Below are 21,865 nucleotides of genomic sequence, written 5' to 3' on the forward strand. Positions count from 1 at the left end.
GCCTTTCTGGAAAAATCCAGTTTCCTAGAGCTGGAACACAAATGGGTTTTACTGGAGACCACGCAATGTTTTATAGAGGGCTTTGGAGTCTCTCATCTAGGGCTCTCTGAGCTCGCGTACGGAGCGGTGCAAGCAGAAGCTCTTGCTCCCTGGGTTAATGCAATCCCAACACACATCTATCACCAGCAGAAAACCCAAGTCAATTCTGCCAGCCGCTACTTGTTCCATCCTACTCAAGCTCCACTGGATTTTTCCAAAACAAGGTTTCCGCTCCCTGCCCCCCCCCCGCCCCCCAAGTCTTTCTTCAAAGATAAGGCAAACATTGGAAAACGCTGGGACTAAACACTCCCCCACCCAAAGCACACACAACGCGGTGGGGGGGAAAGAAAAATAACCCACGTATGTTTTACCACCCTAGGTCAAAAGGCCAAGAAGACAAGTTCTCCTGATTTCAGAGTGTTAGTATATTTTATACACTGCCTATACATTTAACACATGTGCCTCGCTACTATTTAGTTATTTATAATTTTTTTTTTAACCACAGGAGAATAAACCTTGCTATTTACAATATATAACAGGCAAGTAATATATCCACATTAACATAAATACAATTTGTTTTTTGTGGTGGTTTTTTTTTGATTTTTTTTTTGATTTTTTTTTAAATACTTACAGAAAGCATCCAGGCTTCAGTGCGTGAATTATAATACACAGAAGAGCTCTTTCACTCAGTAGTTCATTCACTCTTTGCCACTTTCTTCTAGTCAAGCTTTGACAGCCTGCCTTATTGCCCACCCACCTCTCTCTCCCCCCGCTGCCAAACACACCAAGTGCCCCTATCCCCAGCCGACCCAGGCATTTCTCTGCAATGATATCTATGCCAACACCACCCTCTCTTCTGCATCTAGGGACTCATTCTCCTCTCACACCAGTGCAATGCAGAGTTACTCCAGCGAGGTCAACGGAGACAGAGACACCAGTGAAAAGAAGGAAAATGAGGCCCATGGTTTAAATATAACAATAATAAAAATAATAATTAATAATAATAAAAATAATAATGCACATATATTGCAGCCCATTCTTTAATTAAGAACAAGTATTTAAAAAAAAAAAGAATGGAGCCAGAAATAGTAACTCAGACCCAAAAATCCTCCTGTTCTGAGCAGGTTTGGATCTGGCCTTACTTTGGAGGGGAAGAGCTATTCTAGCACACACACAGAAATGTAACAGTGAGTTTGCACATACGTGAGAGAGAGAGAGAGAGACAGAGACAGAGGGAGAAAGAGAATTTAACATAATACCACATTGAAACCATAAGAAGGTCCTTCTGAAGGGCTTTACAATAAATAAATGTTCGTTCAATATTTATATATATGTGTGTCAGCGTGTGTGTATATATACACACACATGGACACACTGAACAATAGGTTTCTAGTCAGTTTATTTTTCAAACCATTAGATAAACTGCTCGTGGGTGACTTTCAAAGCGGTGCATCTCCCAGGAGCTGAGAGACCTTCCTGCAAACTTTCTGCGTCAAATGCACCAACGTGCATTTGCTGTGGTGGAAGGGACAAACGCCGCGTGTGGATTCCTCCTGCTCCAGCACTACCCCAACCTCCCGAATTGTACAGCAAATAAGCAAACATCAAAAAAGAAACAGTATGCTTCACTTTGCAAGACCATAGTGCTACTAACAGTAACATCCCATCCTGCCCCATGCCTCCACCTCAAGACTTGATGCCAACGAGCCAGGTTGTACTGCAAGTATTTGTTACTAAGAAAAAAAAAAAATATTTTCTCCTCCCAGTAGATGCACATGAACAGCTTAAATATTAGTGGCTACTATTTGGGGGGCGGGGGGGTGGGGGGGGAGCAGAAATTAAAAAGAAAGAAAGAAAAGAAAAAAAACCTGAAAAATAATGGTCCATCTTGGGAAACTGCTCTCTTTTTGCTTGGCTAACATCTACTACTGCTTGAAAAACTCCAGGCAGATTTCTTCTTTTGAGTACCAGATTAATGGCTTCTATCAAATTGGTGGAAATTGCTACTACTGGACAATAAAAAATTGCTACCAAAAGTAAAATAAAATGCCCTCTGCTCTCCAGTGTTTCCTTAGAAAGCTTCGTTGAGGCATTCACCAGCTGCTTCCAATCCACTTCTATATGACTGAAGAATATTGCCGCATCAAATCCTGGATTGTAAGTATCCTCTTCAAAGGAAAAAAGAAATGCTAAAGGTTGTCATCTATTTCACAGTGTCAGAGTGATCTACCACTGCAGTCCATTTCTGGCTTCTCTGGCCACTTGATAGTTTGTCTCTGCATCAATTGGTTGTTCCGAATCCAAGAGTTGGTTAAAATTTAGCAGTTGTATTTTTAAAATACAGTTCGTAATCTAGTGGTTAAAAAAAAAAATATTTTAAGGTCATAGGGTTTACATACAGCTTGTGTCATGTACCACTGCCATAGTTTAGAGTAAATGGAATGATGACCTAATAAAATCAAAGTCAACTCCTCCAGAAGTCTTCTCCACTCCAAAACGGCTGCTATACAATGCGAGGCAGCACCACATTCCAAGATGCACTCCAGTTTCTCTTGTCCTACTCAGAAATGCACGTCCAAATTCAGCTGGCATAAGACTAAAAAGTTCCAGTTCAGATTTCTGAAGCAGTTACCACAGGGTGAATCCGATCAACAAGAGGTGGGAAGAGGAGAGAAAAATAAATCATGCACAAAACGAAAATAAAACAAAAGTATCTAGTGGTTTTTTTAAAAAAAAATAATTAAGACGGTGATAGTGCTAAAGAAACCGCATTTGATGAAATTGTTTTAAAAAAAACCATGTGATTGGACTGAAGGGGACAGGCACATCTGGTTTTCTACTGGCTTCCCAACCTCTTTCTTGGATATGTTTCTGTCTGCAACACGGTAGACCCAATGTTTTTTGAGCTGTATTTGGTGATCAATGGATGTGGATACGGAGCTGTGGTTAAAGAGCTCGCCCTGCCAGGGGGCTCTGTCAGAGCCTGGTGGGCTCGACGTGCAGAAGCCCCAGCAGAGGAACGAACCATCAGGGCCGTTCCTGCTTTCCCTGCATGCCTCTCTCCAGTTGTAGAAAGGGACATAAATGACCGCTTCCCACACCGTTGCATTGAAAGCAGAAAGATCTTCCTTTTGCATCTGCTTATCTCTCTAAGCAGCTGGGTAAGCTTCAGGAACAAAGGAGCACAGGTTATTTATGCCAAAGAGAATATATCAGGCCAGGAGTTCATGGAGGATTGGCGAAACGATCAAGGTGTTCCAAGGAAACGATCCATCAAACTGCGTAGACGACTAAGGTGAAGGTCAACTGGTGTCTAACCCCAGTGTGACAGGCACTTATTTCCACATGGTTGGACCTCATTAAAATCCAGTCTACAGGAAAAAAAAAAACAAAACAAAAACAAAACAGCAACACAGCTGGGTCACCTGTACCCTACAAAGTGCTTATGTCTCAACATAGCTTTCAGATCCCAGAAGGTCAATCAAACCCTGTTTGTCTCCATATGCAGTTCTCATAGATCGCCACTGCCCGTCACCGAGGGTTGCCATCAAGCAGAAGACGCGTCAGTCTTTGCAGGTGTAAACCTCTTCTCTCTGGGTGCACTGCTTGCATTCCACATAGCAGCACCAGCGGACCTGGCACTGGCACGGACGGGTGACCACCCGGCTCTGCGTGTTGTGCCCTCGCCCGCAGCAGATGCTGTCACAGTTCTTGTCTTTGTAACATTTCCTTCCCGAAGTCCCAGGTGAGTATCTACTCATCATACAGAAGCTTGGGGAATCGTCAATGTAGACAAGATCCGTAGTCCTTGGGATTTGATCACTGTGACCAGGGTTGGACTTCTTGGGTGGGGAGATGTCTCCTTCCCCCGTGGCCTCATTGGTAGTGCTGCCCACCTTGAGCGATGTCTCGTACTTCTGCTTCAGCTGCTTCCCTATTTCATGGAATGGAGAGAGCTGCCTCCAGCACGTTCGGACAGTACAGGATCCAGATACGCCGTGGCATTTACAGGTTGTCTCCACTCCAGCTTTGATGACCTGCAGACACACACGGCCCCAGAAGAAAATCAGTTACGGGGGAAAAAATCAAGACACAGAGGAAAAAAAAAAACCCAACAACCACCAACATTTGCTATAAGACACTTCTGGAACACAAAGTTGATGACAATAGAACAACCCTCTGTTAGAAGAGGACAGAAAACCTGTACTACAGGAAATGCTTGTTTTAGAAGAGTCCCATTTCCCAGGAATATGACATTTACCTGCCAGAATATTGCTTTATTGGCTAGTTAATGATACTAGTAAGGTATACAACAGCTGTCCAGTACTGGCACTTATCTACGTAGATAGAGGTATGACGCAACTAAGAGATTAATACGTATTTTAAGACCTATTTATCTATTTTAACAAGGAGATACATAACAAAAGTGGAAGAAGTTGGTTTAGGGGAGAGAAGAGGGAGAATGCTGCTGTGGCACACACAGGTGGGGTGTCCACGAGTGTGGACAATAGGAAACTTCCCCATACCACAACTCACGCTGCTCCCCATTAGCAGTGCAGGCTCAGTGGAAACACAGTTAAGCTGTGCTGTTCCACCAGTAGTGACTAGGCATAGCATCCCACCCGGTCCACTTTGTGACTGAGGAAAAACCTTCATGGAGCTGAAATAAATATCTAAGCCCTCAAGAACAGCAGCCTGAATCACCATCACCAAAACCAGCAGCTCAAAACAACCTCCAGGTAGCTTCCATCTCTCCAACCTCTGTTCAAGATCCTACTCCAGAGTGTGGCAGCATGTTCAGAAAGACCTGCCAATTTTTTCTGCTAGCAGCGAAGAAGCTGGCATGTGCTTTTAAAAACAGAGTGCCATTGCTTGCTGGCCAAACATACGTTTAACGAACCATGTTTGCATGCAGGGTGAAGCCCAAGGCTCCCTCCACCTCCTCTGCCCTCCCTTTCTCTGAAAAATTAAGATGTGAAGAAACAGGAAACAGACCCTTGTGTGAAGGGCTCAGTCATTCCAGGTGCTTTCACGCAGCCTCCAGGATTTACTCTGCCCGTGGCACCAGCTGTAGGCAGCCTGGAAGGCTGGTTTCTCACACAGAAGGTGTCAGGGGGAAAAAAACATGAAATGTGGGTCAATGCTGCAGTGAGAAGAGTCCATCCCAGTGGGTTCGGCACCCAGCCCATCAGGCAGTGACCCCTGGGGACCGCAGCAGGGCTGGTGGCTGCAGGGAGGACTAGGGGAGCAGTCTCCCATTTTTAACCAGAGAGATGATGTGGGGCAGTCACTCTGCAGGGAGATAGAGCGACCTGAAATTACCAGTTCTGGCCATAGGAACAGACACCCTGCACTAAAGGCTGAACTATCTGCCCCATCTGGAACAAAGAGGAGCTACACCATGTCAAGCTGAGGAACCTCAACTGCTGCCTTGATGCTTCAGCAGCACCTCAGGGTGAGGAGGGTCTGAGATTTGACCAGGCAAGAGTGTGGAGCAACGCCACAATCACACAGGCATTCAGGGGCTGCGGTGCCCAAACATTGCCTACACAAGACACCGTCCAGGGAAGAACAGGCTGCAAGGTTCAAGGCCCAGGCTCGCATAACTTCCATAATGTACTGGTAGAACCTTCTATAATGTGTTTTCAACTGGGATGGAAATGTGTATTTTGTTCTATGTATAAAAAAAAAGCAGAGCACTTATGACCAAGGTCTTCAAACTCCATGTGGAAAACAAAGGGAAGGCATTTAAACCCTTGGAAACTAAAGTGGATTCTGTTCCCTCCACATCAGGACTCTTATGTTAAACTTCTTGCCTGCTTATGCCTCTGGACTACAATTATTGAGGGCAAGGCTTGGTTTCAAATCCTTTCTGAATTACTTAATATTGTTTTTTATTTTAATATTCAAACACTTGCAGTGGGTGCTGTAATGAGAAATACGACTCATCACACATGTCTGTAAAGGAGGGAAATAACTTCCTTCCAGATATCAGAAAGTAAATGTGCATGTTTAATTTATTCCCAAAGCAAAAGAAAGTCAGTCTCCATATAGCAAAATGTCCAGGTTTTGCCTGGGAATAGCGTGCATGGGAATAGCTCTCTTCAGACCACCACAAAGTGTAAATACAGGAGGAAAATCAGAGCCGGTGGAATGAGAGTGTTCCCATACGAGATGGAGGGAATGGAAAGGCAAGGTTATTTTCAACAGAAAAAGCAGGATGGGAAGGAGCAGCAGGATCAGAAAGGGAAGAGAAGAAAGCAAAGAGAGCGCCAAGGGTTATTCAGCCTGGGGAGAGACAAAGGTGGTAACAGCCACCCTGGGTGCTGTAAAGGACCCCATACACATAAACTGGCTGATGTTAAACAAAGGATCCCATCCTTTTCAATCAGGCTGCAATAAAGATGCTTCATGGCACAAAAGCGTATCCATCATCTCCTTATAAATGTCATCTGAATGTTCTCTCCCACCTTCTCCAGAGACAGATTTACACCTGGGACTCCTCCAGGGGCAACATGAGAGCAGATATGTTATTTGGACAGTCACAGATAACCTACATTTTGTCCACAGATTATAAACAGATTTTTATATTTCTAATTCTCTCTCCCCACCCCTTTCCCAAAAATAGGTTACATTTTGATTTCACATGGGTAAAGTATAACCACTCCCTAAAATAGCAAGTTAGAACAGAGTTTGGTTTATAGAGCTGCCTCCTGTCAAGGTACTACTGAAAGCACCCTTCCTTTGGGCATCTATGGGATCTAAAAAAGAAAAAAAATATCTCCCCCCTCCGCCCATTATGGCATCTGCCTACACTATGGCCTCCTGACAGCAGCAGACTGGCTCCAGTCCATGTCCTGACCATCCGGTTCTTAATTATTTGGCTGCATGAGTCCTGCTGAGCACCATGTGCAAATGTGCAATAGGTCATGGACTCAGAATTGGGGTCTGGCCCAATCCTGATATTACAGAGACATTTTTAGAAAGACCCTATGCATAATACGGCCTTCAGCAAAGCCTGGCCAATGGTCACACTTCATTCCTGCGACAGCCAAGACCTTTTCAAATGCAATCCAATAATACACAGTAGCATTCAAACAAGTGACGGGTTACAGAGAGAGATGTGTTACTGCTTATAGTACTCAGCTGGGCCGGCTTGGTTAGGGGCTGTCACGCTTTGCATGCCAAAGTGTCTAGCCAACTCTGCAAGAAATCCCACAATGTTAGACAAGAGCATACAGAACACGTTTCAACACCAAGAAAAAAAAAAAAAGGAAGGAAAAAACCAACCCTCACCCATACTGTCCCTTATGTAAATTCACATTTCACTGGCTGTCCAGAAGTGAGAGATGAGTTCATGTGAAACAAAGCTCCTACACCTGATTTCACGCCCAGACCATCAGCAAACTGGATGAAATTGCTGAGATACTTGCAGAAGGGCTGCACACTGCAGTCATTCATCGGTTCAGGCTTTTCTCAAGCCTTCCACCTCCCCCAGCCCATTTGTGTCTGCTCCACCTGGAAAAAGGAGACAATCACCATTGTACAAGAGATGGGAAAGCAAGTAACCAACAGGAGCTGGCTCAGCTGGTGGGCACACTGCGGGAAAGGAACCTGGAGATGGAGCTGCTGTTGTTAGGAGCCACCTCTCCCGAGCTCAGCGGCAGAGCAGACGTTGCAAGTGCAATATATCCAAGGCATCCACATGAGGCTGGTAGATATGGCACAAAACGTGTTGGAAATCCAGATCCTGACAGAGCAGCAGCTAGCAGATGGCAGCAGATCTTCAGTCAGGAATAGGCACATGGGTTTAGGCACTTGAATCACACCAGCCGGCCAGCGCTGACCTCACCGAAGCAGGCATTTGAGTTTGAATGCCTGTGTTTGAGAAACAACTCCAAATTCCCATCTGAGTGGAGCCAAAGTAGGCAGAGGATCCTGCAGTGAAGCAGACATCTGCATGTGCCCCACTGAACAGCTCTCCAGGCTCCACCAGCTGTGCTGACCACATCTCTACCAACAGGAGCCTGGGGACCAAGCTCAGATGGAGGCACGACAGTTTAGGTATCCGAACCTGTGAGCAGAATCCCACACCCTGGGATGAATTTAGGTGTCTAAATATCAGCATCCAGCATTATCTGAGCTACTATGAAACCTTGCTCTTCATCACCAGCTGCTCCTCCAGGAGCATAAAGGTCTCTTAAAGGGTACTAATGCATATATTTAGGCCAATTAACCCTGTTCTCCTTGTCTGAGCTTTAATGGTAATGAACAAAGCCCCTAATGAATGCCAGTCTGTTGCTTTTTTTTTCCTCGCCCACTTCTAGCTACTCGTTAAGCAGTAGGTAGGACAGCTTAGATGTCGTGTGCTGGTGAACCAAAGCATAAAAGGTTTCCATTGTATCCATTCTCATGAATGCACCAGTTCTTGAAATCCAGCACACGGATTTTCATACGGCCACCGTGCAAGCGTGGTGCATCCCAACCGCTTCATAAACCTTCTCCTTGAAGGACCGAGAAGGGCTCGAGAATGTTATGAGGCAGTTATAGTGAAAATCCTAGAAAACTTTCTTTGCCAGCCAGCCTCCCCAGCTGCTGTCAGTCACGATGCAGCTACTCAAGGCGATGCATGATGGAGAACTGCTGCCTACAGGCCCCCTAACCACCCATGGGCTAAAATGAATCTTGGCAAAGCCCTTCTGTTTCCCCTCTCGTTCCCCTGCTTCCACAAAGACCTTCCTCCTCTTGTTGCAGGCTCCTGTCAGAGACACTTAAATCCACCCATTCCTGCAGGAAGCACTGCAAGCCTTCGCCAAGTCAGCAGGTTGCTCAGAGCAGTGTTGGCAAAACCGTTCCTGGCTGGGCTCTGGGACAAAGGGGTAAATGTCTAGATCATGCTTCCAAACCTGGAGGGATTTCCAGGGTAGAGCAACTTCACTGTTATTACCAAAAAGTCTAGGGTACACAAGGCAGAATAAGATTTTTAATACAAGTTTATCATTTCCAGAGCCACAGGTAGCACCTGCTTTCTTTCCAAGGCACATCAGTTCAAAGCCTGATCCGCCTCCAGAGACATGCACCTCTTTTGAGCACATGTGGCATCACCACTTATTCATCTACACCAAGGTAAGTGGCCACATGCATGCTTCTATACATCACAGATGGGAAACAAACTGTACCAGCTTAAATCCAAAGCACGAAACATGTCATGCTCCCTACGGCCTAAGTGCTGTAGATACCACACCTTGGCAGAGTTGTAGTAACTCAGGAGAAGACACCACAAGTGTGCATTTCAGTCCTTATTATATGCTGTGGAGAGCATCTACTGTGAAAGCAAAGTTGAGCAAAGACAGCTAGTGCTTCAGGGACAGCATCACACATCGAAATTGCATCCTCCCACTCTCCTTTGGACAAGCCCCGAGTCTGGCAGTCTCAAAAAGGAGAGCAGTTTGGGAGGAAAACAAAGCTCTTTGAGCAAATTAGTTTAACTTAGGAACACTAACTCCCATCGTTCTCATCGTGAGAATACCAAATACTGACAAAGGCACAACAGGGAAAACAATTATGATAGAGCAAGACTGAATAGTCTTTATTGGTGTTTGCTGTTAAGAAGAAATTAGATAGCACTGCAAGACCGCCTGCCCAAATGGCTTTACAAGAGCCATAGGGAAAAGGGATCACAGCAGAGCATTGCTATGCAACATGTAATCCTCCCTCACAACAATGGTTTGCTACGAAGCTCAGACTAAGTGCCCCCGTAATGATCAGTCTCAGACATGCTGCAACACACAATTTCTCAGTGTTTTAGCTGAAACGCTGAGGACAGATTCCCATTCATTCCCAGCTGGGTCACGGGGCTCCGGCGGTGGTTTTCAGACAACTCTTGTCTGGGCAGCAGCAGTGCGAAGCGGACACGCAGCCGTGGGAATTCCTCGGTTATAGCTCTGCTGTCGTCATGGCTGGTCTGCGGCTCCCAGGCTTCAAACCATTCGCTATGGTTTGCGGGAGAGGAGGGAGCAAACGACCCTCCTTAGGCTCAGCTCATCCAGGAAAAAGCCTGCCTGCATTCTGCCTTACTTCAGAAGGGGCTTTGGGATGCTGCTTTACAAATCGCATCTCTTCCATCCTCAAGATATGCTTCCTCCTTCAATTTAAATAGGCTTAGTTATTCTCTCAGCTCAAATATTAATGTTAGTTTGGACAGCAGCCACAGTCTCCATTCCTTCAGAGCACCCAAACAACTAGAAGACCAGACTTGTCCCTTAACACTGGCCATTGGTCAAATTATAAGTTTCACAGGTTATTAGAAGTTTTCTTTTCCTTTTCTTCCCTTTTTCCTTCATCTTGTTAAAAAAAAAACCTTTCTTTTGAGCCTGTTCTGAAACTTTTTTCAGAGCAGTTTTAGCCTTTCCACTAGTCTTCCTTCTTTAAAAATATGAACACTCACAGTTTAATGAAATATGTGTTAAAATACAAATGCTTAAACATAGAATAACACAACCCAACATTAGACTGAGAACTTTAAAAGTATTTTTCCCTTTCAGTATTCCTAGTATGCTTCACGTGCTAAGAAAGCTCCACATAAACAATGAACTGCAGTTACTTATGGGACACAGCAAGCAGGTTTTTTTCGAGAGCATTGATTTCCAGCCCTTAGAAAGGCTTTGGCTGAGCCCACCTCAGCCTGAAAGGAGCAGAAAATCCAGAGAGCATGCCTGTGCATTCCTACCTGTCACAACCTGGAGCAATCATTACTAGTGGTGGTCCTGCAAACTGATCTGTACGTACAAAGTCAAGAGCTAGTCTCGGAGAGGCTGCTCTTTGCTAGGTTTCAGTTGTACCTCAGTAGAAGTGTGATGCTTGTTTTCTTGCTGCAAACACACCCCTAAAGGATGCATTATGTCTCCTTTTGGGTTTTCCACACACCAGCTCTATTAGTAAGTTCATATGGATTTGTCTCATAGAAAAGAACAATTACTACACTTTGAGGGTGCAGAAAAACAGAGGGATTAGCATTTAAACTTGCCTGTTTGACTATAGAGTTTGACCGGAATCATGTTTGCTAGTAGGAACCATATGAGACTGGATGGGCAGTGCTTGTAAACACTGTCTCTGCAACAGGAGACCAGGGTGCAAGTCTCTGCTTTGCTACGCCTGTGTGTGACCTTTAGTAAGTCACTTAATCTTTCTGGGTCTCAATTTCCCCTCTATAAAATGGAGATACAGAAATGAGGAGGGTGGTATGCTCTGATAACATGTTATGTGATAGCTCATGAAGTTCCTCAGACAGATGATAGCTGGGCAAACATCTACCTGATATGGAGAGTCTGTCTCCAGCGCAGGAGGCACGCTCAGCCCTCGAGACAGATCCCTGCCAGCGCTGCCTAAGGGAAAAAGCCATTCCTTGCATGGACTTCCAAAACAAGCAAGTCATCAGCAAGGAAAAGTCCATGCACCTCCCACTATCCTCTCCAGAGCGTCCCACGCTGTTTCAGAGATGCAGGCATAACATTTCTCAGGATGGGTCTGGACTTGAATCCGACAGCAACAAGGGTGACAAGGCTCCTTCAGAAACATGCACGTAGTCTGTGCAGACCAAAACGTATGGATTGGTAACGTGCAAAAACACTTTAGGAAGCTTCACAAAGGGAACCAGTTTCCAAGGGGGTATTGTCTAAAGACAGACCTTTGGGGTGGGGGGGAGAAATTTTCTTCTTCTCCATTTCTGCTTCCCCATAGTTTTGCATGAAGCACTCTTGGCTCTCAAGGGCCCTGACTTCAGGGTCCTGAAGGCAAAGGCTTGCTTGTGTCCCTCCTTCTGGAAGGATAAAGGGAAAAAGAAATGGGAATGTGACAGATTTTTTTTTTTCCTTGGGTAACAGCAGCCCCCTTTAATAGTGCCTCTTGGATCTGTAAGACATGCTTGACCAGACATACCTCTGGAAGAGGTCAGCACTCCTGGGATTAAGAAACTTAGCAACGCTCCAGAGAGGGAGTTGGAAAGTCATGTTTAATGATACTTTGCTGAGAAACTGGGCAAATTTAATTAAAACATCACTTACTCAAGCCCAGTGGAACTAATTGAGTGCTCTAATATTCCGACTTTTCATTAATGGGTTACAAAAGAGGGCTGCACTTGTGTGTACAAGGGGGGGAAAAGGGGGGAGGATATAGAGAAGAGAGCTTTAGCAGGGCTGTCTGTGCTTCATTTAATATAACCAGGAAACTTCATTGCTGGCAACAGAGCTTTAATACAGTTGACTTCTATCACCACCACCACCCCCCATCCCCTTGACGCATACACACATCTCCCCACCACCACACACCCTCTCCACCCAAGACCCCTCTGAAAGAATAGCTGAATGAGCTGGAGTAGATTTGGCAAAGGAAGGGAAATTGCTTTTTTAATAAGTGGTCTATTCAGAGCTCCTACTTTTCAATAAAGAGAAGGCTAGAGAAGTCCTGGTCTAATTACCTCATCCTCACACTAGACAAGCTCGCCCTTTCATTAGCGATTGAGGTCATATCATATAACTTTGCGAGCCATCACAGGCACAACATGTACAGTGATTATTTCATTGGTGGCAGCAACATTACAGTCGGCCCATCAAGGTTGTAAAAACCAGAAGTAAAATAATAATTAAATGAGAACGTCTACCAAGAGACACTAAAACTAGGTGGGATAGGATAATGTCACCCTCACAGAAATACACAGATTGTTTGCTAGTGTGACACCATGGAGAAACTGCCGTGTTGACCAGAAGGGTGTAGGGTTGGTTGCCAAATTGGTCAATTAAGCACAGGTCCTTTTTTTTTTTGCTGGGTCTCAGGGGGCTATTAATACATTTTGTCATGGTTGGTAGTAATTAGACGGGAAGGATTCTATCTTAAGAATCACAAGGAGACCACCAAGCTTGTGCTCTATCTTTAACAGGTATTCCTCCACTCCCTCAGCGAACACACACGTACATCCATACGCATGCTGTAAGTACACCCACACTGCAGCAAGCTCCCGTAGCAAAACAAAGTCTTTGTCCATCCTCAGCCCAGTCCAGAGCAGTCTGTAGTGCAGCAAAGGTTTCAGTTTGTATGGCTTCACAAAGACATAAAATCTGCGGTTTGTTGGAGGAAAAAAGCAGTGGGTGCTGAGCAGGAATTTAGGCTTCAGCCTCCTGCTCCATCGCTGGTTTGCTGCACAGCCTTGGGAAAGGCATTCAAGTTTGCATCTCAGCTCCTGCTTGAAATGGCCATAATCATCTTTCTGGAAACTCACAATGACATTTAATACATTAGAGGCTATAAGAGCATCCTAGTTATATAATGAGCACTCCAGCCCAAAATTGTTTGGTTCCAAAATGGCATAAATCAATGCCATCCGCACTCCTATGCTGCCTGTGATTCACACCATATATATATTGAGTTATTGTTCAAATAACCAAACTAGGTTAGTTCAAAGTGGTTTCAGACTGTCATAGCCACTAGGTTAGCATCTCCTGCTACTCAATGGTTGGAAATTCTATATGGCAGCAGTTAGCTGACGGGCAGCTTCTTTGGAGCAACTGAGTAGAGGAAATGTGCCGAGTATTGTATTCAACTCACTGTCTTCATGAAGGAAGATACCAGTAAATTCAGCAAGGGAACCTAGCACTGCCTGCTGAGCAGCTCTCGTCCTCCACCAATGCTGCACTTGCAGTGGGGTCAGGAGGAAGCAAGCATGAACCTGGTATTAATCTACACCCAAGTGTAAGCAATGCCAGGGACAATCCATCAACCACACCAAGAAGGTCAGTGCTCAGGCTCCCCCCAATCAGTTTCAAGATACTGAAATCTGAAGCAAGCGCTGCAAGTTTTGACCTTGCAACTACGAAGCCAGCCTGGGTCCTCATCTCTGACTTGAACACCTCTGATCATCACCTTAACACCACCATATTGCACCAGTGGTTTAGGTCCACATATCCTGTCTATAAAGACATATATCCTCGTGATCTTGAGCCATCATCCTCCAAAAACGCTTCCTTCCCAATGCGTAGTTTGCTTGTTCTCTGCCCAACTTTATGGTGGTGGTGTGAATCTGGCGGACTTCTTTGGCTTGCCTTTCAACCACGCTATGATACAATATTCTAGGAGCATGAACAGAAATCATTCCAACCACTGCTGCAAATAGGCAAGGAAAGCCATCAGACAGCATTATCAACTCGACAGACACAGCGTGGGTGGACAAAAATAGGAACACCAGATCACTGACCTGCAGCAGAGGTCTCCGACTTGGATGGCCATGAGGGCTCTGTGTCTGGACAACCGTCACAACTGTTACTCAGCTGTTTAGCTGCAGATACTACACTAGTGCTTAGAAACCACTGCCAATGACCAGAGCCTGATGGTGCCAAGTGAAGTGGAGGCAGAGGACTCAAGAGAGTCCCCGACATCTCCCCTTCCCCTAGGAACTAACTCACAGTGGCATCAGGACAAGAAAGGACTGGAAGAAAGGTGAGATTCACTTTCTCCAGCTCATCCTTGGAGTTAGTTTAGCTCAAAGTCACATAGTATAGAGCAGAGATGACAAATAAGACACCTAACCTAAATCCAAGACTGGGTCTCAGCCATATGGGCATCCTGACCGCAGCTATTGGGGTAGAGAGCACTGGGAGTTAAGTCAAATCCCTTGGGCAAGGTTTTTTTCAGCCCCACCACTGTTGGAAGGGAGATATTCATGGAGTTACAAGAACACATCAACATCACCTAAAGCCACAACCTTGTAGGTTTTGATGAGACAGTATTATCTGGGTCTGGAAAGGGAGGAGAACTGTGACACCTCACAGAAATCTCCAGCATGAAATCACAGCCTCCATGGACCACCTTCTCCATTTTAAGTCCCATCTGCTACACAGCCAATTCCAAAGAGTCGGGACAGGCCCTTGGGAACAACAAACCACAAGGATTAAAACAAATTTCATCACCCTGCAAAGCCCGTTTCACACGTCAAAGAGCTGCCACAGGAGTTCAGAGGTACTGAGCCTTTTAATCCAGAGGCAGAAAAGCTGTCAGCCAAAGCCAGACACCCAGCTAAATCCAGGATATTTCTAATCCTGATCTCAGCGCTGTCTAGGAGCATCTGGTGGTGGTGAGTGGGGGGAGACTTTTTGCTGGCCAGCACTCACTGGTGGCATTCTCCGATGCCCCAACTCCATCGTGAGGAATGACATTTTATGCATACACACAGGAACAACTGAGCTGGGGTGGCGATTCCTAGAATGCACAACTGGCTGGGCTGCATTTGCCTGGGAAACTGGAGACCCAGGTCTCCCATCCCAGCCCCAACCCTCCCATCCAATCACACGGACAATAACAAGGCTCAAAGGCTATTTATAGCTTTACAGTATGTCCCCCTTCGAGGTTGGTGCAATGGAACACTGATCCTAGGCACCTGTGCTGGCCAATCTGAGGGATTTTCATATTTGAGCAACTCTAGGCTAGGTAGAGCCAAGCAGGTTACAGGAGAAGGTGGCAAGCCTCTTTCTTCCCCCTCTCTCGCTGGGATGACCTGGCAATCGCAGACGCTTTGTCCTTCACATCAGTCCTGCAGGGAGGCTCCCAGGAACGCAGGTAAAGGCTGGTGGGAAGAACATGGTGTAGGCGCAGAAAGACCCCCAGCAGAGAGGATAAGAATGGGTAAAGAAAGAAAAAAAGAAAAATAAAAAGGGACTCTACACCCAAGCACTATCAGCTGCCAACCCAGCAGCTCGAGGTGACATGGAAAGCTTCTGCCAGAAAACAAGGCTGAAGGGACTTTTAGGACTGAGGTCAGTCAGAGTAGTATCTCCAATCCTGGTTCCCTGCCAGGTGTTTGTCCAGCCAGTTTTAAAGAAACCTGGCTATGGAAAAGCTAGACTGTCCATGCTCCACAAGCTACTGCAAGAAAAGGATCCCTCAATCTCTGCTAAGGGAGCATAAATCCTTCCTCCTTTTCCTTGTCCTACCTACCTCACGGAAGCCTGAAGAACCTGTCTTTCCATCCCTTTGTAGTGTAAGGCACTCTCCTCCCTGCAGGAGCAATCTTTGTCCCCACCTCATGTCTTCTAGACCTGGACCTTTCCTCCCTTCCATGTTTTCTAGACCTTGTCCTGTTTCTTTCCCATGGATCTCTCCCCAACAGTTTTGCACAACTCTTGAAGCACAGTGACAAAACCAGGGCACAAACCCATAACTGAGACTTCACCCCCCCAGCAGAAGGACCACTTCAGGCATTTTGCATCCAACACACTTGTTTCCACAACCCAAGCGCAGCACCTTACTGCCCCCACAGCAGCGTGAACCCCCACCCCAAGCAGTCCGCAACGCACCTTCATGCCCACGAGGTTGTTGTGGAAGTCCACCCTGGCTCGCAGGTCCTTGTTGGGCTTCCTCCCCAGGAACTCTTTGACAAACTTGTTGCTGTATTTCAGGTTGTCACCGCAGCCGCCCCACTGCCAAGCCTCCCGGTTCTCCAGGTCAGGGGCCTCGTCGCAGGTGCAACGCTCCATCCGCCCCGCGCTGCATGCCTTGGCCATGGCATGCGTCAGCCCCGCGGAGGAGATGGCGTACAAGAAGGCTGTCTCCTTAAAACCTGCCAGAGAGAGGAGGAGGTGGCTTTAACTGCAGATAAAGCAAGGGTTAAAGAAAGGAAAAAAACTGAGGAAATTGAGGTAAACCCCAATCTGAGAAAAGTTTGAGTGATGTCAAGCATGCCGAGCTCTACACGCACCACTGGTAGTGGAGAGGACACAATGGAGGGCAAGGAATGATGGAAGAAGGTGGCACAAGGCAGGATTAAAGAAAGGAAATCAAATCTGGCCAGCTTGGTGGCCATCACTCTGCAAGCAGACTCTGCCTGAAAATAGAAAGAGAGCAGGAGTTGGACAGGCCACGGAGGTACCATCACCACGGTACAGCAGTACTGCTACCAAGGGGACACCAAACAGCAGGAACCCACCACAGACTCCCAGTCCGATGGTTGAGGTAGAAACCATGAGCACGCCTTGTTCTTCCTGAAAAAGAAACCACTGGGTCCTACCCCAGTCCAACAACACTGTGAACGGAAGGCACCCAAGGGCCATGAGCACAGTAGCCATCCTGTCACCCCACTCAAACGCCCCAAAAAGTGGTTTGTGCCTCAAACCTGTCACCCACAACCCTTTCTTACACCTCTGCGCTCACCTGCATGGATGCAACAGCATCTGCTCCCCCCACAGTAGGTAAACTAAGGCCCAGAAAGAGCCAAGATCTTGATCCAAATGATAAAAGGTAGAAATAAAAACCAAACATGCCAGTATTTATAGCTCCTCATTCTCCAGCTATGGAAGCCATAAACGACTGCATATTTGAGATGCAATTCCAGAACAGCTTTGGATCCGACTCAAGAAATCCCCCGCTCAAAAATAACACAAGTGGACGGTGACAGTAGTGGATATATCTGTAAGCTGGTGTGTCAACCAAGGACATGCAGAGACACTGCCAGGTCATTTTTGGAACTGTTCCTTGGGAGGTTCATGGTAGTCCAAGCAAGCTCATGGGGCACTATCCTGGCCCATCCCCAGAGCCTGCCTTCCCAAAGCACTCCCAGGGTCCATGATGCTGAATTTCAGAAGATGACTGACTAAAATCCAGTCCAAGAGACTGAGGTTTAGTCCTCCCCAAGGGAGCTGGCTCAAGCCAGATTGTGGTAGGAATTGCCCGACCATTCTGCTGCTCACCTGGAAAACAGTAGGAACCTCTCCCTCACTGGAAGGAAAGTTAAAATAAAAGAAGGCTCAACTCTACACTCACTGAGGACACTATAAAGAGTGGTCTGGGCTGAGAAACCAAATTTGGTGGGTTTCCCCTCTTTGTTTTCTCCCTGAAGTTAGACCATGTCCTCTAGCACCCCTGAAACATCTTCAGCATTGCAAACTCTCATTGGGAGCGGTGGGAGAATTCTTAATTCACACAACAAACCCTCATGAGCATGCAGACCACCAAACTCCTCTAGGCAGAGGGTGCCTTCTGAGCAGCTTTCATCTTTTGTAGGCTAGTTCAGCTTTTCCTACGTTACACCCTAGGTCAGACTGCTCCCACGCCTGCCCGAGGGATGCCACTGCTGGAGACAGATGCTCCCAAGCCTCTGTGCTCCCAGGCTGTAGAACTGGCCTGTTTCCACCGCTACTACTCATGCTACAAAATGGAGAGGTACCAGCATGCTAACAAAGTCTTTGATGGAACAGGGCGTGTAAACCCTCCTCAGAGTCTGAGGCACCACGATTAGTGGCAAACAGCCTAGATGTGGTCAGGTGTAGTAGATAGCCCAGATCTACCACCTCCTTGAAGGCCTCCTGGTTTGAAGCACTGAATCCAGAGTGGTTGTGAAATCCCAGCAGAAAGTCAGTGCCGTGCAACCACAATGCACACCAGGTTTGACAGAACGCCAGGAGGAATTGTTCACTTGCCAGGTTCTCCCTCTCCATCAATCTCCCCATCAGCTTCAGTTCTACTCCTCCCGTTTTTCACCACTGTAAGCTTCACAAATTCCTGGTGCCCATCAGCACGGGTATCATCTCGCCCACAGGCAGCTTCCAAGCAAGTCCATGTGACATTTGGCTCTGGCCAGAGTTAAAGCCATCTCCGCCATGTACTATTTGATTGCACCAAGATATTTTGTAACAAGATAATGAGCTTTAAATCAATGCAGGCATTCTAACCCCCAGTGCATTGACAGACTGCCGTCCGCGGCTATCCAGTTTCAGCCATTTCCAAAATTGTTTGCGAGTATCCAAAGAGGATAACAAGTCCCTCAAACAATCCCCCGTTATTTTAGGAAACGGGCTGTATCAGCCCAAGTTGCAAACCAGCAGCCAGGCTGTTCTGGTGACCAAGTGTAAAAACCGAGAGAGAAATTTTTTCTGAAGTGAAATGTGGAGGGTTTTGCCACCCACCCCCCTTTTTTCTTTCCTTTCTCCATAACTGCAGTGGTCCTGGAGGAGAGGAAGAAAGCCCACACTGACATATGTGAATAGCTGTGTCTTGGTGGGTGATACATGTGTCCTCCTGCCCTGGGGTATCACTTGCCGCAATGCTGAACCAGGAACCAGCAGCTCTCAGAGAGGAGGAGAAAGATTTACAGGGCAGTGTGTTATGCTGCAGGAACAACCTCTGAAGGATTTACAGCATTGGTGGAGGGTAGAGATGTTGCAGGGGCATAAAACATGGAAGAATGAGACAGCAGGCAGAGCCTTGCAACCCTCAGAGCTGCCATTTATTACACGGGGTCCTGACAAGGCGGAGGCGGGGGCTGGGAGAGGGGATGTTCTCAATGGTGTTTTAAGGCAGCTCAGCTTCGAGCTGCTTCAAAATACCCCTTGCTAAGGGGGCAAGGAACATCTGAAGGAACAAGCTGTGGCCTCCAGGTGTCAGCATGAGAAAGTGCTTGGCTCTCCCAAGGCACCACTAACCCAGGGACTCCTCTGGCATGCGGGGATATTTTTAAATGTCTTGCAGCTCTGGCTGGACCTCTTGGGTTTCATAAGGACTTTCCTTGTTTCCACCGCAGTCAGTGACAGTGCATTAGTTAAGCCCTAGCGCTTCTGAATTACACCTCTGCTAATTAGCGAGGGAGAGTGCCTTGCAAACCTCTGCTCTTGTCTTTGAGCACATCAGACCCTGGGTTTCTAGGTCCAGCTCCATCGCTGAGTGTGGGACTTTCTGGAAGTCAGTAAAGCCCTCGGGACCCATGCAAGCGATCTGTAAAATAGTCCTGGCTGCACTGTTAGCTGCAGTGCAGAAATCAGAACTGGATTTTACTGGAAGGGTGCAGGAAACTGGATTATATGACGTAACACAAAGGAAGGAGAAAAAAATACCACCTGTTACTCCAACACTTTCTCAGCTTCTGGTCATCTCCACCTGAGCTGCTGGGAAGGGGTGTGGGAATTGCCCACCACTGGCAGCCAGGGAGCTTTGCCCTGACTACAGCAGTAATGACACACACGTTCACATTTTGCCCTGCACGACAATAGGGGTCCGCTTGCCCCCACTGACAGGGCAGCACAGAACAGTCCATTTTGCCTTATTTCCCTAAACAAGGAGTTTTCTCAACTTCCTTCCTTAATAATTTTCTGGTCCAATTTATTATTCTATAATAAATAAGACCAGAAAAAAAAAAAAAAGAAGAAAAAAAAAAAGAGGGGAGAGCTTTGGGAACTAACAGCTTTGGGAACTTCAGCACCTTCCCCTCCAGCTAGAGCTCATCTTCCAGCAGAAGTGAGGCACAAATGTAGCTGCTGGCTGCAGACACGCACAAACACCTCCAGCCTCCACAGAGATGAGCTGTGGCCAGCAGTGGGAAGCAGACAGGGGTTGCTTCGCTAGTTACAAGCACCGAAGCTGCCACCATATAGCACGCCCTTTGCCTGCTGCGCACCATCACAGGTGAGCTGAGCCTAGCTTCACTTTTAACTTCTGCAAGCTCTTTGTGGACCTCTGGGGAGGAGGTGACCCACTGCTGACAAAGGCTGTGCCAGGATGACCACCCTGCACGATGCCAGGGAAGCCGATGGCTGACGGGGATGCCAGCACCCCCAACCAGGACCCCCACCCTGCTCACCTCTCTTTAGCAAGCTGGCCCGGTAGCGACCCTCCAGGGTGCAGTTCCAGCGCTCGAAGCGAAACTGGTACTGGCATTCCAGCGCGCTCATGCTGATCGCCTCCATCAGGGTCTCGGCCACGCCGGGGTCCCGCCGGCACATCCTGCGCTGCTTCTTCTCCAGCTTCAGGCGGTCACAGACTTTGTAGTGGGCTTTGACGGCAGCTTCCTCCATTTCTGAGGTCAGAGGGAGGATGGTCAGGGGTTCGTTCCCTGTCAGCCTGCAGAGGAACAGAGGGGCACAGCATGAGGAAAGAGTGACACAGCAGTAGACGTGGGGCCGTGGTGGGACCAGGCTCTCCCCAGCTGAGCACCCACGGGGACTTGCTGATGTCTGGGCAAGGAGCGGTTTTGTAGTGCAGCTCTCTGCAGCATGTGTGCAAGAGGAGAAGGGTAAGAAGCAATATTTGGATTTATGTTCTTCATAGTTCCCATAGAGCTTGTTTGTACCTAAGATCTTGGCAATTTCCACCACAGGACTCCGCTGAAAATTGAAATTGGAAAGGAATAATTGAAGGTACCTAACGGCGTGAGCTTGGGAAACTAGTAAAAATAGAAGAGCCCTACAGTCACTCTCCTGTGCACAAACCAAAAAAAGTCCTTTTAGCATATCAAGCAGAGCCAGAACTGGCTTGGGAAGGGATGGAGAATTATCTGTCCCACCAGACCCCAAGAGACGCACCAAGACAGCACATACACAGCCACCCTGCCCTCAGCAGAAGAGATCCTGACATAAAACCTAGCAAGCCACTGCCTGAGGCTCAAGAGCAGGATACACTTTCCAGGAGACACGCCAACAGCTTTTACAAGGCAGAATGAGCTCAAAACCTAAAAAAAATGACCTGAAGACATTCGTGTCCCACTCACTGCCTTCTCCCCTCCCCTGCCTTCTCCAGGCACAAGTCCTTGACTTGTACAATGCAACAAAGAAGCCAGCGTACTGTTCCCGGTGTCAAGTGACGAACTGCTGGAAGAGGACCAGGCTGGCATCAGCCCCAGGGAGCAGAGAGGCTGCAGGAACATCTGCAGGGCTCATGAGCGGTTTGTTGGCCAGGCTGCCCGCACCCCACTGTCCTGGCTCTGCCCTTTTCCGGCTAGGTGCCAGTCCACGCAGTCAATGGGAATCACTATGCAGGGCTTCGAAGGACCTGAAGACGAGTTTCCCCAGCCAAAAAG

General features: G+C 47.1%; 1 protein-coding gene across 1 annotated transcript in view; it reads right to left on the reverse strand.

Moving 5' to 3' along the window:
• Window positions 1-1,869: 1,869 nt before the first annotated feature.
• The window catches only part of WNT9A (Wnt family member 9A), a 55,656-nt gene continuing 35,660 nt past the window's right edge, over window positions 1,870-21,865 (reverse strand). Inside the window, exons 2-4 of the mRNA XM_055709716.1 lie at window positions 20,651-20,910; window positions 16,380-16,642; window positions 1,870-4,076 (exon numbers count right to left, since the gene is read on the reverse strand). Of these exons, the coding sequence (XP_055565691.1) occupies window positions 3,603-4,076; window positions 16,380-16,642; window positions 20,651-20,910 (997 nt within the window). The 3' untranslated portion in view covers window positions 1,870-3,602. The remainder of the gene's footprint in view (window positions 4,077-16,379; window positions 16,643-20,650; window positions 20,911-21,865) is intronic.

Source organism: Falco cherrug, chromosome 4 (genome assembly GCF_023634085.1).
Source record: "Falco cherrug isolate bFalChe1 chromosome 4, bFalChe1.pri, whole genome shotgun sequence".
Classification (NCBI taxonomy): Eukaryota; Metazoa; Chordata; class Aves; order Falconiformes; family Falconidae; genus Falco; species Falco cherrug.